At 45.3% G+C, this 15,578-nt stretch overlaps 1 protein-coding gene across 1 annotated transcript in view; it reads right to left on the minus strand.

The window, feature by feature from the left end:
• Nucleotides 1-15,578, minus strand: part of SETDB2 (SET domain bifurcated histone lysine methyltransferase 2) — a 50,661-nt gene that overhangs the window by 21,644 nt on the left and 13,439 nt on the right. Inside the window, exons 11-15 of the mRNA XM_067301885.1 lie at nt 15,083-15,167; nt 13,980-14,088; nt 12,826-13,157; nt 11,551-11,639; nt 9,394-9,501 (exon numbers count right to left, since the gene is read on the minus strand). Coding sequence (XP_067157986.1) covers nt 9,394-9,501; nt 11,551-11,639; nt 12,826-13,157; nt 13,980-14,088; nt 15,083-15,167 — 723 coding nt within the window. The remainder of the gene's footprint in view (nt 1-9,393; nt 9,502-11,550; nt 11,640-12,825; nt 13,158-13,979; nt 14,089-15,082; nt 15,168-15,578) is intronic.

Raw genomic sequence — 15,578 nt, forward strand, 5'->3', positions numbered from 1 at the left:
ACAGCCCTCCACTAATGACACAGCAGCTGAAGTCGCAAAACAGAAAATAGAGGAGAAGCAGTCAAGAGAAAGAAGCAATCACGTGCCTCTGGCTGCTTCTCTGAGCCCTGAGCCGTTTCCTGCAAACACACACTGACAAGCACAGCTTTTTTCAGTAGTGACAGAATGGAGAAAACCAGTAAACAAAACAGAAAGCAAAAAGAGAGATGCTAATATTGTTGCCAAGTGCCCAGGATAACACAACTTTCAAACAGATCTTCCTGAAACATTACTGGTTTATTTAATGATTTATTTTCCTGAACCAATTCTGAAAGCATCCTTGCAAGTAAATACCATTTACACATTTTAGACAGGAGAAAACTGAGGCACAGAAGGTCACAGAGCACATCTCTAGTGGGGTAAGGAAAAGAACCCAAGTCTCCCAACTACCTAAACCCAGTGCCATAGCTTCTGTTCAGCTCTTCTCTTCAGCTCATCATAGGGCAGGAATCAATTTATTGAAGGAGAAAGAAGGAAATTGCAGGCCTACTATACCACACACTGCTTCCTCCATCTGCACTTTGTGGGGAAAGAAGCAGTCCCAATCACACACCAGCTAGGCACAACCTGCACAAGCACCTTCCCACCCACCCCCAAGTCATTAGCAGCATAAATACATCCAGCCTTTGCAAGACTTTCAGAACAAACAAAAACAAAATAAAACCCATTTTTCTGACCACCCTTCGCTTGCTACAGGGGAGATATTTTAAGAGATCTAAAGCATGAAAAAAATCTTTTCTTTAGAAAGGCATATGTTACCATATCTGATCCAAATAATGGAGATGACTGGAGGTTGCTTACCAGAACCAAACTCAGCTACTTGCGAGGTGTTTGAGCTGTAAGTCTCAGAGGTCCTCAGATACTCCCTAAAGCACTGAACAAGGGGGTAATCTCCCTGCAGTAACACCCTGTCCTCTACTGACATGCTGCTTCCAGCATTTTAAACATAGCTGTGCCATTTGTAAGGAACTACCAGTTCCAACATTGCTACGTGTACTAAGCACCACAGAACAGGGCTTGAGGAAAAAAGGTGCAGATGAGAAAGAGGGCAGAGGTAACGCCATCGATTCCTCTCAGGTTAAGTTTCGGTTCCTCAAGAGAGCAAAGGCAACGTCATCTGTTACGGGGCAAGGCTGGTGCCTCTCAGGTTAAGTTTCGGTTCCTCGCGCCCCGAAACCAGGCGCGCCCAGGGCCGAGAGCACCGGGCCAACACAGCAAGGCCCGAGGAGGGGAGGGTTGTTTTGCTCCCCCGCTCGGCACACGCCGCTCGCACCCCCGCCGCCGGCGCGGGGCGGCAGACGTACGCGCTCCCTCCTCTCGCCCCCCGCGCTTCGAGCGCACCCCGGCTCGGCCGCCGCCCTCCCGCTGCCTCGAGGCGTCGCGGCGCCAGGCCCCGGCCCGGGCCTCCCGCCGCCGCCGGGGACCCCCAGCCATGGTGCCGTGCCACCGCCTGCCTCGCCGGCGGCGAGCGGGCCCGGCGGCGGCGCAACGGTCGCCGCCGCCCGGGGGGGAGGGGGGGAACTGGGGCGCCCTCACAGCCCCTCCCTCCGCCCGGAGCTCAGGCAGGGAGGGCCCGGCCCATTCATTGAGCTCCGGAGGGGGAGGGGGACCAGGCACCGAGGGGCAGCGAGCACTACGACGTGCGGTGAGGGCTGCCCGTGGCCCTCCTTATCCCCTCCCTTCCCCCGCCGCCCCTGTGGTACTTACGGCAGGGCAGGGCAGGGCAGGGCAGGGCAGGGCAGGGGGACCCCTCCGCTCCCTGCCGTCACAGGCCGGCCCGCACGAGCACCCACTTCCGCGCGCGGGGCGGGGCGGCCGCGGAAGTGGGCGTGCCCAACCCCGGAACGGAGCATGCTCAGTAGCGCCCGCTGAAGCCCTTACCGCCACCGCCCGCTGCCCGGACTTGCGCCGGGAGCGAGAAGCGCGGGTCTGGGGGCAACAGGAGGCGGGGCTTCGCTGGCGACCCCGCCGCCGGCGCTGATTGGCTGCCTGGCTGCCGTCCGTCCCCCGGCGTGGGCCGAAGATGAGCAGTTAATCGGTCCCGCTTCGCGGGCCACGTGGCCAGGGAGGGCTCCCGCCCCGCCTCCCGTGGGAGGTGGGGGTTCGATCCCCGCCCCCGGCAGGGGCGCCCCCCCCCCCCCCCCCCCCCCGCCGCGCCTGTCGGGAGGCGAGACGGAGGGGCATGGCGAGCGCACCGTGGGGAGTGACCCCCCCCTCTGCAGTACGGGGAGGAGGGGGGAGGAAGAGGAAGAGCCCTCAAAAGGCTCAGACAGATATTTCCAAAGTGATTTTTCATGAGGAAGGGAACATCCCAAGTCATCCCAGAAGAGAACCTTCCCCCCTCCCCAATGACCATTAATGTTTATATTTCACTTGACCAGGACAGATTCGCTGAGGAGGCAGAGAGATGTGTGTGGGCCAGCAGAGCCCTCAGGGGACAGTTTGATGCTGGACTGGCAGAGGAGCACGGTAACATCCAACTTCTCTAATAGCTGGCCTAGAAGGAAGGGACAGTCAATGACATTGCAAACAGACAGTAGGATTCCTCCTACAATCAATATTTCCAACAGTAGCAGCACGCACAATAAATCATTGAAATACGGGTAGCAAAGAGAGGGGTTTCAAGTTCCTAAATGCTTTTGATCTGGTGAAATGCCCTGCACCAGTCTGGAGGAAACTTCACAGACGTGCTGCCTCTGTGTTACTTCCAAAGCGGTCATGTTTATTTTGTCATTTTTCAGCCCTTGAAGTTTCAGCTCTGACCGGTCAGCCGTCTAGCTCTAGGTACAAAAAATTTGGGAACTTAGTACTTTCTTTAAAAACAAAACAAAACAAAACAAACAAATGAGCCAAAAGAAATGGATGACAAGGCCCCCTTCAGGTGGAAGAAGTGGTGATGGTCTCTGTAATACACTGATTCAGTACCCACTAATTACAGTGCTCATCCAGAACACAGAAGACCTGGATAAAATCCCCGCTAGGCCTGCAGAGATCTGAAACGCACACAGTTTACAGAAGTGTTTTAAACAACAGGCTACTGGGTGTCCTGGGAGTAGCTGTCCCAATCCATCATAGATTACATTACCTCCAATAGGGAATTTCAGTACAATCCTTTCAGCCTCAGGAGACTAGGTATAACCTCTGGCCACAGCATAGCTTTCTTTAACAGACTCTATGAGAGATCTGAGTGACCAAAACTATAACTATCCAAATGTTACTGACCTGCAGTTTTTTTGGTCAGAAGGTCAAAGACTGACTTGTCCTTGGTGACTGGAGATACTTGACTTCCTGTCTTGCCAACTCCTCACAACAGAGCTTTGCTTGTGCTTCTTTACTCATAAGCCTATCGAATGGGTAATACATAGGCTGATCCCCTTTAGCTATCTGCTGATCTGTTACCCTTGTAAAAAGATTATGATCATGCATTAGCTAACCACAAAGCACAAACAATACTAAGAGAAGCTCATTACTCTGTACATTTTTTACAATGTAACACACAAAAACAACAGATTTCCTGTTCCTGTTTCACATAGGTGCAGTAATTCTGCAAGCTTTTTGAACATCAGAGATTCAAGATTTAATGGAAACAGTAAGACCAGTAAAACAAAGGTTCAGGCCTAGATGAAGTCCTGCTGCATTGCATGAGATAATTAATTTCAGCAGGAAACAAAACTTAGATTTCCACCTTCCATATAGTTTCACCCCCACAACTTAACAGGCACGTTCTGGCTCACTGAGTGGCCAAACCAAATACAAAATGGGACAGTTTTAGACCAGTTCCCTTTACTGGCTGAAACAGCTTTGGCTTTCAGTACTGCTACACATATTCCAGCTATTTTCCTGAGTCCCTTTGTGCCTTCCCAAATGCAGCATTTAAGAGCTAAGGTTGGCCACTGTGTCCAACCTACAGTTAAATTGCATCTCTATTACTGAGATGATACACTACGTCGATTCTGGTATCTATTATCTAGATGATACTTGAACGAGTCAAATGGATTCAAGTGCTCTCACAGGTACCTAAGATTCCTACACTAGGAAAACTTTTCTAACAAAAGTTTACTCTTTATCAGAGGAAAAAAAGTTCTCTGTATAGGAAAACCCAGCACAAACCTCTTGTGATCTCTTGTTCCAAATCCCTGTTTGAAAGATTCCGAATCATGTATTTCTTCTGAAATAAGTGGAGCTTTAAATTAGCTCTTTCAGTAATTTTCCGGCAAAACACATCAACGTAAATGTGCTCCAAACCATTTTTTTCCTACACCTATGCTATAGCAGATCTTCAGCTGACTGAACACTCACCTTGGGCACTAATATTTGTTTCTTGGTAGCTCTTGGAGCCCTTCTGCTTCCCCCTATCAGAATGCCTCAACTGGGGCAGCCTTGCTCACTGTCTTGATGACTGTGGAGAGTCAGCAAATTTCAACATCAGACCACATCACTTCACTAAAAACAAGGTACACCGCACTGAAAAACCCTAAAATGGTCTCAGAATTACTTCTGAATCAGCTGGTCCTCTGTCAATGTTCTTAAATGAATTGCTTCTCTTCAGGTCAGTGGAAACTGTGAATTCAAGGCATCTCCAAAGCCCTGCTCCACATCTCAATGAGATTAAATTCCCATTAGGCACTCTTCCTGTCTTTTGATATCCCTCACAGGCTTACAAGAAGGCCCAAATGCATCATCCCATAGGCTCCAAGAGGTGTTTCACTTGGAACACTGCTGCCTATTCTTACTTTGGTGCTTGTGCTTAGTTCTTTTACATGATACTCTGCTGAAAGTACACACAAATGACATGAGGGACCCTATTCAGAAATATGCCAATCTTTGAGCTGCATAGGGCAGACAAGCAGAGTAACTGATAAAGCTATAGGTGCAACACGGTAACTGAGCAGAGATCAAGTTCAGACAAGCACTATTACAACCCCTATTTAATTGATATAGCCATTATCTGCAGAGGATACTCGCCAGTCACCTTCAGCAGAACCTGTGCTAATATAGCTACAACGAAGGAGCACTTACTTTTTAATCGTGTGTTCTTTGCAAGAGTATAGGCTATGATCTCATATCTTGGAGCGACAAGCGCTGAAGGCATCAGACTGCGAGGGGACTAGAAGCTGGGTTGTAACTCCTTATTCTAGTGTATCTTCATATGGAGGAGGAGGAAGAGGAAGCACCAGTCTGAACACAGACCTGACAAACACAGGTAAACCCTGTCTCATAAATATGTGCATCTAGAGTAAGATTCACGCTGACAAAAGGCTCTCAGATAGTCGCAGACCACATAGAGCAAGTAACTATTCTGTCTTTGGAAACATCAGGCCTGTGTTCTGCAACAAGAAGTAGAGCTTTTGCTCACCAGCCCAGTATGGACATTAATAGTACTGTAATTCCTGCCACTAATCTGGAAAACACAATCAACAACAGTAAAACGTACCCTTTTCTTCAATTGTTTGTGCTATTTCCATCTGTTCTTCCACATTCAGAGTAAGCTTGGAGAGGGAAAGATAATTTCCATATCCTCGCTTGTTTAAAAGGCTTATACCAATGTAGGGTTACTAGTAGGCTGGCCAGGCAGTTTGACATCTCTGACATTGTTTGATGCTCTCCTACATAATCCCCGCAAGCAAAGACAGATCTCCAACAAGGCAAGAAGCAACCAAGCTGAATGCTAACTGCTGCTATCTAGTGGTGACAGAGGTGTGGGAGAGAACTGAGGAGGGCAGGGAAGGCAAAGGGTAGATTTGGTTGGAAAAGGCATGGGACACCAAGAGGCAAGGCACAAAGGTTAGCAACATGACAGGGAGCAGGTCTGTGTGTGGGGAGGCAGGGAGGACAGACAGTTGTCAGAGACAGACGTTCTCCTCCCTGCTATGCTGGCATGTGGGGGCCTTTGTTTCCTCCTCCAATTTATGTGCCCAGAGTTGGGTGGTTGCGACCCTTGAAGGTGAACTCTACCCTTGCGTGAGACCTGGGGCTGGGGAGCTCCAGCCTCCACCTGATCTGATGAATTGCATCCCTTATGGAGGCCTGAACCCCTCATAAATCAGCTGTAGTTTAAGGAGCCCTGCTCCTCCAGGCTGGGGAGAAGCAACCAGAGCCCCTCTCCACTCCCAGTATGTGTGCTAAGCAGCCAGGTCTGTGGGGAAAGTCCAAACTCCTCTTCCTCTATCCCAACTTTGGGAGTAACCCTGCTCTTCTGTACATAGTCCTGAAGTTGTACGATGAAACCACACACAAGCACAGAGTGCAGTGACTAGGACAAAAGCTGAGGAGGGGTTGGCTTGATGTTACGCCAGGCTCTCAAACAGGGCTGGGGGAGAGAAGAGTCGAGGTTTCATACCGAGTTCAGGCTTCCCCACAGCTCTGAAATGTCTGTTAAAGATCCATTTTTAGAGGGCTTTAAATCCTCATGCATACTGAGATTACCATGAGGTTGGAGAGCATCATGGAAATACAGGCAGTGCCAGTGAGCCAGCCATGAAATTGTTTGTGCTGATGGTTCCCAGCATAGAGCATTACCCTCCACTCCTTAAGGCTGATAAATTGTAGCATGTTTTGGTACGTACCTGACAACATCATGCCTCTCATCTCGGTTCCTCTACCCGCAGTCCCCTTCTGCACAGCACACAGCATGTCTTTGGGCAAGCAAAGCTGAATGCGATGTTTGACAGAGGATTAAATTGTACTTAGGAGTGAGCTTAACGTTTATGATTAAGAGTCCCTCCTCTCTTGCTGGGGATGTAGGAACCCCATCCTGCCCTGCTAGGGGATCTGAAATGAAATAATGCTTCCAGAAGCACCTCAGTTTTCTTGGTATCCCCATGTAAAAGCTAGTAAGTGTGCAGGTCTGAGCCTCTCTCCCTGCCCACCATTTCCTAGGATCAGAAAAACCTACTATGAACCTCCCTTTCCTTCACTCCTTCCCCTCCACTGTAAGCAAGGCAGGATTTTAAGGACCACCTCCCAATCCAGTTTCCTCCCCTCCCCCCCCCCCCCCCAAATATCCAACTAAGGAAGGAAGAAGGTATCTCTCTTGCAAATGATGGGAAGCCAGCAACACAGAGGCATATGGCTTACAATATGCATAAAGGAATTGAGGCAGAAAAGGAGATGGAGCAGCCTTAGTAGACACATTAATGCAATTGTCTGGTAACAAAACTGTTCAGATTTTGGGACACATACCATGGTGCTCTTTCTCTTGCCAGACCACATTCTTGATCTATGCAGCCTACATTTCAAATCCCAGTCACAATACCAATTCCAGTGTGACCATACAGGAAGCTCTGAAAAGTCATACAGCATCTGTAGTGCGCATCAGTGGTGGTTAATGAGGAATCTGCGTAGGAGCTGTAATGGAGTCTTCAGTTAGTAAGCGAACAAACATTAGAAGAAGGTGTCTGGTGGGTGAATTTGTGGGATTAGCTGCATCTCTCCCACTCAAGCTGCCATCGCACATCTGTTTTCTGTTTACACTTGAAACATTTTTGTCAGGGAAGATGTTCCTGCGTTGTACTGTTTTGGCTAAGCCTTAGACAGCAGATTTGCTTTGGGATACACTGCCACGTACCCATCGGTCAGGGAGCAAGTTTGGGCCTCTGAAGGGCGCTGCTGGTTGGTAGTCTGCCTCCAGCTCTGTTCTGGATGGAGCAAGCTCCCCCCAGGGCATGTCCCAGGCCCTGTTCTGGAGACAATCCACTAAAGCAGCTGTTTCCACAAGGCAGTGTGGATGAGACTGATCCATGCTCCAATCCACACAGTCCTCCAGTGCTATCCTGTCAGTGTCTGCACCCTTAAATGCCCCATCCAAAATGCCCACGCAATTGCCCACACTCCAAAGCATCTGACATGTATCCACAGTCAGTATTAAAAAAAACAAAAAAAACAAAAAAACAAACACTCTTGACAGTGTTGCAACACAATCCTGTATTTTTTTCCTTTTGAAGCATCCAAAACAAAAAAACAGCTTCTTTTGGCCACAGGTACCATGTTTGTCCACAGTAATAAAGCAAAGACACAACCAATTAAAAGGGGTCTAACCCTAAGCCATGTAGACATTAGCCAGTCTGCAGCCTCTTGGCCTCAGGGCCAAGAATTGGTTTCTGTTTCATTTTTATTTTGCAATATAGATGTAGCCTTGGAATCTCTACTCTGTGGCTACAGCAGTCTCGAGCCTATTTCTTTCCCATATGCAATTGCCTAAATGGTCACTGCCTTTTGCAAACAGTGTTTCTGTCTCTGCTCTGTAAAGCAGGAAATCCAATGGTAAAATCTGCTAATGGCTGAGCAAACATCACCTGACAATTCTGCATGATCTTACATGCACGACCTTCTGGAGTATCAACACCAAGAAAACTCAAGCTTCTGAAATTCAGGAAGTTAAGGTAAGGTAAGGTGAACTCTACAGGCAGTTTAAAATCTGCTTTCTTTGCACAAGGCTCCAGCATACTCAAAAGCCACAACTACCCCATTCTGCATACCCATGCCTTGCTCTATTTCAGAGACAGAATATTGCACCTATCAAATTTTACAGCTTCCTCACTCACCTGCACTCGGTGTCATCTAATATAGCCTCTTTCTTTCCTACCAACCTGCTGACAAACCCCACGGCAAGAGGGACTTCTGTGTCCCACCTAATACTCATTATACATCATGACACTGAAATGAGGCACAGTGGATTTCTCAGAGATTTCTGTGTGTCATAATCACACAGAGGGATGCAATCAAACAAACAAGCAATGTCATCTCTCCCCTGAAGGAGCAGGACTTTCCCAGCTCACTTTGTAGCACAACCACAGCTCTGCAAAACTGTTCTGATTAACCTCATCACCATTCAAGACTATTTGTCTCACTGCATCTACCAGGCTTAGGTATATTTAGATCATTCTCATTACCTTCTGGCAACCTCCGAGCAGACCGAATTGCATTCATAGGAGTTTCAGAAATCTTGAGTTTTCCTAACTCAGCCTTCTGGAAGGGCACAAATAACATCAGCTAACTGTTGCTCTGCATCAATCTTGTTTTTGTTGCAGACTGTACAGAAGGATGAGTTCTTCCAGTATATCATGAACTTTGCTTGTGAATGAAAAAGGAAGGAGGAAAAAAAAGACTAGGAGCACAGAAATAATCTAGGAAGAGTTTTATGCTTATTCTTATGACAAGCAGTTCTGACTGCAAACTATAAAAATGAAATTTAAATGTGAATTAAAAAAAATGATCAGATGAGAGGCATTTTATTTGGACATAATTAGCACCACAGATTTGTTGAAGTGCATTGTTCACTGCATAGTCCCTTCCAGTATATGAATCTCCAGGTACACCAAGTGCTGACAATAGGAAAATTTTGCCTATAAGGTTTTTTTCCTGCACTTCTGAAATCCACACTGACATGAAATCTCTGTCTCTGGCATGCTTCCAGCTTCATAACCATAATCCCACGTAAGTTCAGTTCCGGCTTTCACATGCCTAAGAAATAAAACACTTGGTCAATTTGTTTGAACCAACTGAAAGAGTACTGTGCTTACAATTCGTCAACAACAACTCACATGCAGACCCCAAAACAGAAGGGGACAGGAAGCATTGCACAGACAGCTTGCTGGGGGAGAACCAAGACGTACAAGGAGTCTCTGGCACATGCATGCTGCTTTGCCTACCAAAGCTACGGAGAGTGTAAATACCCATAGCTAGGAGAAAAGAATTTCATCAAGCAATGCCATAAGGTCAGAGTCTAAACAACCTGTTCTAACTTCCAGGTAAATTCTGGGAAACAACATACACACACACACACACACACACACAAAAAGAGCATGTATCAGTGAAAACATACAAATGGGAATACAACCAGTTTTGTTCTTTTCACTACGTACAGTGCATCATCTAAGTTCAAACAGATCCATAGATACACTGGTGATGAATATTATCATCTTTGGTCTGACAAGCTCCATTTTAATGGAATTCCACTGTTTCTGTGCACAAAGCCCAAGACTCGAAGTAAATGCATGCTCCTCATACCCCTTCTATGAACCAACCACTATGACAAAAATGGAAGAGAAGCAATTTCTTACGCAGGAAATTCATTGTCTGAAACAAATACCAAATTAAATACTTGCGACTAGGATGCTTCAATTTGAGACACAGACAACTGAGGGAAGATACAATAAAATATGAGTATTACAAAGAAGGGAGCAATTCTCTGATATTTCTCACAGGACAAATAAAGGACATCCAGTGAATTATCAAGCAGCAGGCTGAGAACAAACAAAATGAAGACTTCAAACAGCACATAATTGCAATATGGGACTCGCTGCCTTAGGATGTTCTGGAGGACAAAAATGTCAAACAGATGAAAAAGGGACCAGGCAAGCTCATAGAAGATGCACCATTAAGCTTGATGATCTAGATGCAGTCCTTAATGTAGAAAACTTCTAAACAGCTGATTGCTAGAAAGCGAGAGGACAAGCCAGAGGAACATTCCTTCAGCAAAATCTTTTCTTCCCTAACTGTCTTCTGCTGGCCACTTTTACTTCTCTTCACTGGCCTCAAACCTCACTATATGTTTCTTTCCTTTACCAAGTACCTGCGGAAGAGACTTTAGCTAAAACAAAATCTCTTTCTGCTGTATTTCAAAACATTGTCTTCAGAGTCCTCTGAATCTCTCCTTACAGGGTAATCACAGTGCATCTGTGTTAGCATGGGACCAAGGGCTGGGCCCAGGGTTGCTAGGCTCCCCAGAGGATCAGTGTTCCCTGGAGTCCATTTGTCTTCACTTCTCTGGAAAAAACCCTCTCCTCTGTATTGTAAATTCTCACCTAACACTCCCAGTGCCACAACCATCAGCTCTGCTTCTTTCCTACAATGAACCTTTCTCTTCCCCAGCTTAGCCGTCTTCTTCATCTTATGCCCCACTGGCACCAGCTCTCTCTAGCTTCCTTCGTGTCATCCACAGGGGTAAGACCCACATCTTAAGCTTCCAGGGAAAATTTCAATCTCTGAATATCCTTCTGCCATCCTCCAGGACATGCGAGGTGACACAGAGCCCTGCCTCTCTCAGTAGCTGTGGGGAGAAGGCCTGCAGCCAGCTTGTTGGGCCAACAGACAAAGTGTCTCGGCCTTAAGACTCTGCAGGCTCCAACCCTGCCCTATGGGATCCAGATCTGCTGACCATGCTTTGGGATGCAACACTGGGATCAATGTATCTTAGCTTTCAGAATGACCATTCTGAATTAAATCTATTTTTCCTCTGAAGATGACTATCACTGAAAGGGATGCATCAAAAATCAAGCTTGCCTCACTTCACATTTCAGTGCAAAACTGAAGAAAAACTCATTAGTAATAATAATCAATAGCTGTATTCCTCGAGTCTTCAGTGCACAATAAGAAGTCACCAACAAGAACATAGTTTTATGGTTTCATGACCTGAACATCTGCCCACTTAGCATAAATTTTCCTAATAGCTAAGAAGTGTTTTTTCCCCTAGTGCCTTAAATAAACGATATCATTTTTTTTTAAATTCACCTGTTTGTGAAGAACGCCACCCACGGGAAACTTCTGTTGTGAGTCTCTACGAACACACTCTGTGCAAAGAGATTTGGGCAACAGCTGTGCTGTGAAACAGAATGTTTGGATTAAAATCAATGAAACACCTAGTCTTTGGCTGAAGAACCTATTTTGTGTCAGATATCTGTCACTATTAAAGGTAGTTCCTTCCTCCCCTTCTCCAATCAACATAAAATCTCTATTCTCAATGCCACTACCACTGATTTTTGCTATGACTCTTTAAAGTATTATCTCTGTCATTTTACAGAAGTACTTTTCCTAGAAAAATCAAGTTATTTTTATCAAGTTGTCCTCCAGTAATTTATGGTGAGAATTTTTCCTCATCTGTTGCAGGATGCATCACAAATAATCAGTGACAGACATATCACACTGTCAGTCAGGAGAGCAGTGCTAGGGAGCAAGTGATAGATGAAATGATGGTGTATTTTGGCAAATGGGTACAAGATGCTAAAGGTCAGTCGGCTGTGTATAGGAACACATGTATGGTCACAGATGCAGAAGAAAGGTTTGAGAAAGATGGACTGTTCATCATCATCTTACTTCTGCAATGAGGAACAGCTTAAACTATGCAAGAATTTTGCTGGAAGATATTTATGTACCGATGCCAATGGGGAGAAAATAAGTTAAGTGCAGAGTATGTGCAGATGTGCGTATGGAGTATTCATATTAATTGGGAGTTCTTTGAAATTTGTTACTATTTCTGTCAACTCAAAATTGAGAGACACTTATTAAGCAGATATCTACACAGTATGCAAGACCACCTTCTCAAACTGCGATAGAACTGTAGAGAAACTTCCTAGGGTATCACACAATTTACCTTGAATCAGAATTTACAATGGTTTGGGAACAAAAAATGAGGCTGGGAGAAGGCTTGTGGTTCACTAAAATGTGCCACCTGCTCTCTGGACCACTGTAGAAAGGCCACTCAAAATTCAGGAGACAGATATTGCACATTACTTGGGGATATTCTACTCCTGGGCCTAGTGCTGGCAAAAACTACACCCATTACATCCTATGCATCTTAGAGAGGCACTCCCGGCCTGCACAACCCAACTGGCTGTTCTGTCACTTCAGCGTGCAGGAAGCCCCACATCATCTGCCTTGACATGCGCCCAACACACATTTGGGTTATGCAAGGACAGACTTTTATGAAAGCTTTCAGGTTTATGCAAATACATCATTTATTTATTTAAGCCAAAACAACTAAGAAAACACATGCAACTTTTTACTTACGTTAAGAAAACGCCCCACGTTTCCTTCCTTTGTGGCATCCAGTATATAAATATTTTCGTCATTAGCATTCTTCAGAAGTGCCCTGTCACCATCAGCCTCCTCACAAAATGCTTTTTGTTTTGCCTGCCTGTTTTTTTCCTCTTTGCAGTCAGCTTCTTGTGGTACATTTTGGGACTGTCTCACAGCACAAGCATCATCCAGCACAGCCGACAGGTCACAGGCAGCACCCTGCTGAGACAGACTCTTCCTTTTGCATTCTGCACCGTCCCCACCAGCAAGCTCAGTCTCTCCAATTTGCATCGGATGTTCTTCCTTCTGCTGCTGATTGGACTCTGTCAATGGACATATAAAAAGCTATTTTTCAGTATCAGTTTAAAGCAAGTCAGCAGTGACACTACGGGCCAAAGCCTTTCCCTTGCTTGGCTCTAAACTCTTACGTACACACCTTCCTTTGTTCTCCAAAATGTACGGAGCTTCCTCGCTATTTATAAGGCCAGAACACAGCTCTGCCCTTTTACACCTCTCATCGCTACACTTCCTGCTGCAACTCCTAAAGCACTTGCTCAAGTCTCCGGGGAGCAACCTAGTCTCTCCCTTCCTTTCAAATCCCACTCCAAATTGATTTCTTCCACATGGCATTTTATCATCCTCCTCCACCTTTAATTTCATTCTGGAGAGAATGACAAACTGTAATTAAAACAGAAACAAGACACACATGCAAATATCATCTGTTTCACACTCTCTCTCCAGGTTGAGCCCACTCCCCCCTGCCCCCATCGTTATATCCTGTTCTATTTTTGTTGTCTGGAACAAGTATTGGATGTGACGATAATATTTCGCAAGACTGACTTTCCCAGAATTGCACTGTATTTGAGAAACTGTTCTCATGACTGTTCAGCATTTCCCAAGATCAAATCTCCAGGCAAAAGACTGCCCTGTAGCAGTTAATGCACTGCAATATGCAAGGTAGTATTAATTTCTGTACTGCTAAGCTCTGGTAAGACAGCCTAAGTGTTATATGCGGACATCATCATCATTATTATGTGGAGAATAGGCCTGTACATATGCAAAGATCACTGTCTGCATTTTAAGTCTATCACCTGACGGGGCACAAGCCTACAAAAAGTGCTGTATTTATAGCTCTGCAAACCTACTTTCTTTTCCTTTCTTTGTTCCAGTGGTTAGTTTTGTTTTGCTTGACTGATGAGGCTGAGAACTATTATCTTCATCTGAGCTGGCACTGTGCACCAATGTATCAACTTCCTGTAAACAGAACAAAAGCTAATGAAAAGGCTGTGATGTATCGTTGCTGTATGTAGCTTTGGGTCAACACAGGAAAGCATCTGGATTTTAAGGCTCTGGGGTTAAAGTTTTAAACCTACTGTAAGGTATGGATATGACTGAGTTTCAAAAGCCCAAACACTTATTGCAGTGCAACAAACATCTTAATTTTAAATTACCATTCAAAATGAGCTGGAAGGAGTTCCCCACTCAATAAGACATTTAAGTAAGTGCTTAAGTCCCACTGACTTCAAAAGGATTTACACCCATGCTTACATAAGTTGCTAAACCAAAGCCCGAACAAGCTATTTACACGGTTTCAATAAAATGAACAGAAGTGGCAAGACTTCTCCTCTCCCACCAAAGAAAGGCAATTAACTGTGGGAGCTCCAGAAAGGTCAGCACTGTTGACTGTTCATAGGGAAATCCGATGCACATTCCTTAAGTGCAATGAAACTCACAGAGTAAGTTTACCACAGTTTCCCTCCTTTGCACATATTTCCAGGCAACACTTCACACCCAGATGAGAACAAATTCTCCCAGCTGTGCTACTGGATGAGATAACTGCATCCAACTTCTGAGATTTTCTTCTCTCCCTGCTATGCTACTCTTTGGGGAAACATTAGGAAAACATTATCACTCAGAGTCCCCACCACGGCAATTAGCTACAACAGGGGACAGAGGAGGTGAATGATTTCCAGAGATTCTCATAACTGGAGTGGAAGTGAAGAGTGAGGGTGAAGGAGGGAAGGCTGTGAGTAGAATTAGTGCTGTTCTCAGGGAACATGTTGGAGGACTGATAATGTAGAAGGGATGGGGTAGAGCTTCCAGCACACCAGCTTAGCTTGCAGCGTGACACAATCTCATGAAGAAAGTTCATTAGAATTTTTTAAATGTATAAGATGAAAAGGTCAAAATTAACATATATATTCAGCACAGTGAAAATGAACCTATTAAAGCCGTTTATTATTATTACCATTTTTAGCCGGTGATTGTGAAGAACAGCTATTCTAGTTCCAGGCCTTCTCATGGCTGCAATATTCAAATTCCTTGGACAAACCCTGTACAGAAAGGTCAAAAGCAAATTATAAAAGACAAAAAGACCCATAAATAACTCTTGCAACACATTTCTCTAATAGTCTTCCATTCATAAAGAACAAACTACACCAAAGTCTGCAGTCTTGTGTCACTCCAAGTTCTGTGACTATTTTGAATTTAAGAATTGAGGAGATAGGTTCTCAATAGTATTTGTAAAAACCAGCTCATCATACTAAGAGATTGGCAGCTGCTTTTATATTCTTTCCCAGTTCTCATGCTGAGACTCAAATTCTATCCTGTTTAGCTAACTTGATTATTGTATCAGCTCATCTCAAAATACAGTACCTATAGACAAAATTTTGCCTTATTCCTGCTATTGCTTTCAACAGTTTTGACACTGTAGCTTTCTAACAGGAAAATAAAACAGATGTTGC

Source organism: Apteryx mantelli, chromosome 1, assembly GCF_036417845.1.
Source record: "Apteryx mantelli isolate bAptMan1 chromosome 1, bAptMan1.hap1, whole genome shotgun sequence".
Lineage (NCBI taxonomy): Eukaryota > Metazoa > Chordata > Aves > Apterygiformes > Apterygidae > Apteryx > Apteryx mantelli.